Here is a 1,164-nt window from a genome sequence, read left to right on the forward strand (position 1 = left end):
GGAGACCAGGCGGGGGGGCCCCCCCCCCCAATCAGGGTGGTAGATTGGGGGGGTCCCACGTGCCCCTGTGCCCGGGGAGGGGGTGACAGCCACCTCTGTGTCCTGCAGGTGACGGGCAGGTGGACTTTGAGGAGTTTGTGACGTTACTGGGACCCAAGCTGTCCACCTCGGGCATCCCGGAGAAGTTCCATGGCACGGACTTCGACACTGTCTTCTGGAAGGTAGGGACCCCCCAAAACCTGGGGGCACCCAGAGCACCAGGGATGGCTCAGGGCCCAGGTCAGGGTTAGGGTCAAGGTTGGGGTTAGTGTAAGGTTGGAATGAGGGTCAAGGCTGGGGGTAGGATTAGGGTCAAGCTTTGAATTTGATCTAGGGGTTGGGGTCAAGGTTGGGTTTGGGGTTAGGGTCAGGGGTAGGATTAGGGTCAAGCTTTGAATTTGATCTAGGGGTTGGGGTCAAGGTTGGGTTTGGGGTTAGGGTCAGGGTTGGGATTAGGGTCATGCTGGAGCTGAAGTCAGGGTGAGGGTGAAGGTTAGGATCAGGATTAGGGTTAGGGTCAGGGTTAGACCTGGGTTAAGGGTCAGGGTCAGGGTCAGGTTTAGAATTGATTTAAGGGTTAGGATTGGGGTTAGGGTTAGGTTTAGAATCCATCTAAGGTTTAGGGTTAGGCCTCAGGTCAGGGCTAGGTTCAGGTTTAGGGTTGGGGTTAGGGTGAGGGTCAGGCTCAGGCTGCAGTGTGGGGTTAGTGTAAGCTTTAGGCTGAGGGTCAGGCCACACCAGCCTGAGGCTCTTCCCTCTCTGCCACATCCTGGGGCGCTGGGTAGTGCCAGCACCCACCGGGTGCCCCTCGCAGAACCGCCAGCCCCGCTCTGTGGGGAGGGATCAGCGGGACACCAGCCCTGTCCCTGCCGAGAACGGGGGGGCGATCCATCCAAAACACAGCGGGTGCCCCCGGGTGGGGGGGTCAGCCCAGCCGAGCCCCCCCCGCCGCCCGCAGTGCGACATGCAGAAGCTGACAGTGGACGAGCTGAAGCGGCTGCTCTACGACACCTTCTGCGAGCACCTCTCCATGAAGGACATCGAGAACATCATCATGACAGAGGAGGAGAGCCACATGGGCACGGCCGAGGAGTGCCCCGTCGACGTGGAGAGTGAGTGCCTGAC

At 60.3% G+C, this 1,164-nt stretch overlaps 1 protein-coding gene across 1 annotated transcript in view; it reads left to right on the forward strand.

The window, feature by feature from the left end:
• CABP7 (calcium binding protein 7) overlaps positions 1–1,151 on the forward strand; it is a gene marked incomplete at both ends in the record, with an annotated part of 2,431 nt that extends 1,280 nt beyond the window's left edge. The window contains 2 exons of the mRNA XM_008935193.1: positions 109–221; positions 998–1,151. Of these exons, the coding sequence (XP_008933441.1) occupies positions 109–221; positions 998–1,151 (267 nt within the window). The remainder of the gene's footprint in view (positions 1–108; positions 222–997) is intronic.
• Between the last annotated feature and the right edge of the window lie 13 nt (positions 1,152–1,164).

Source organism: Merops nubicus, unplaced genomic scaffold, assembly GCF_000691845.1.
Source record: "Merops nubicus isolate BGI_N331 unplaced genomic scaffold, ASM69184v1 scaffold44340, whole genome shotgun sequence".
NCBI classification, from domain to species: Eukaryota; Metazoa; Chordata; class Aves; order Coraciiformes; family Meropidae; genus Merops; species Merops nubicus.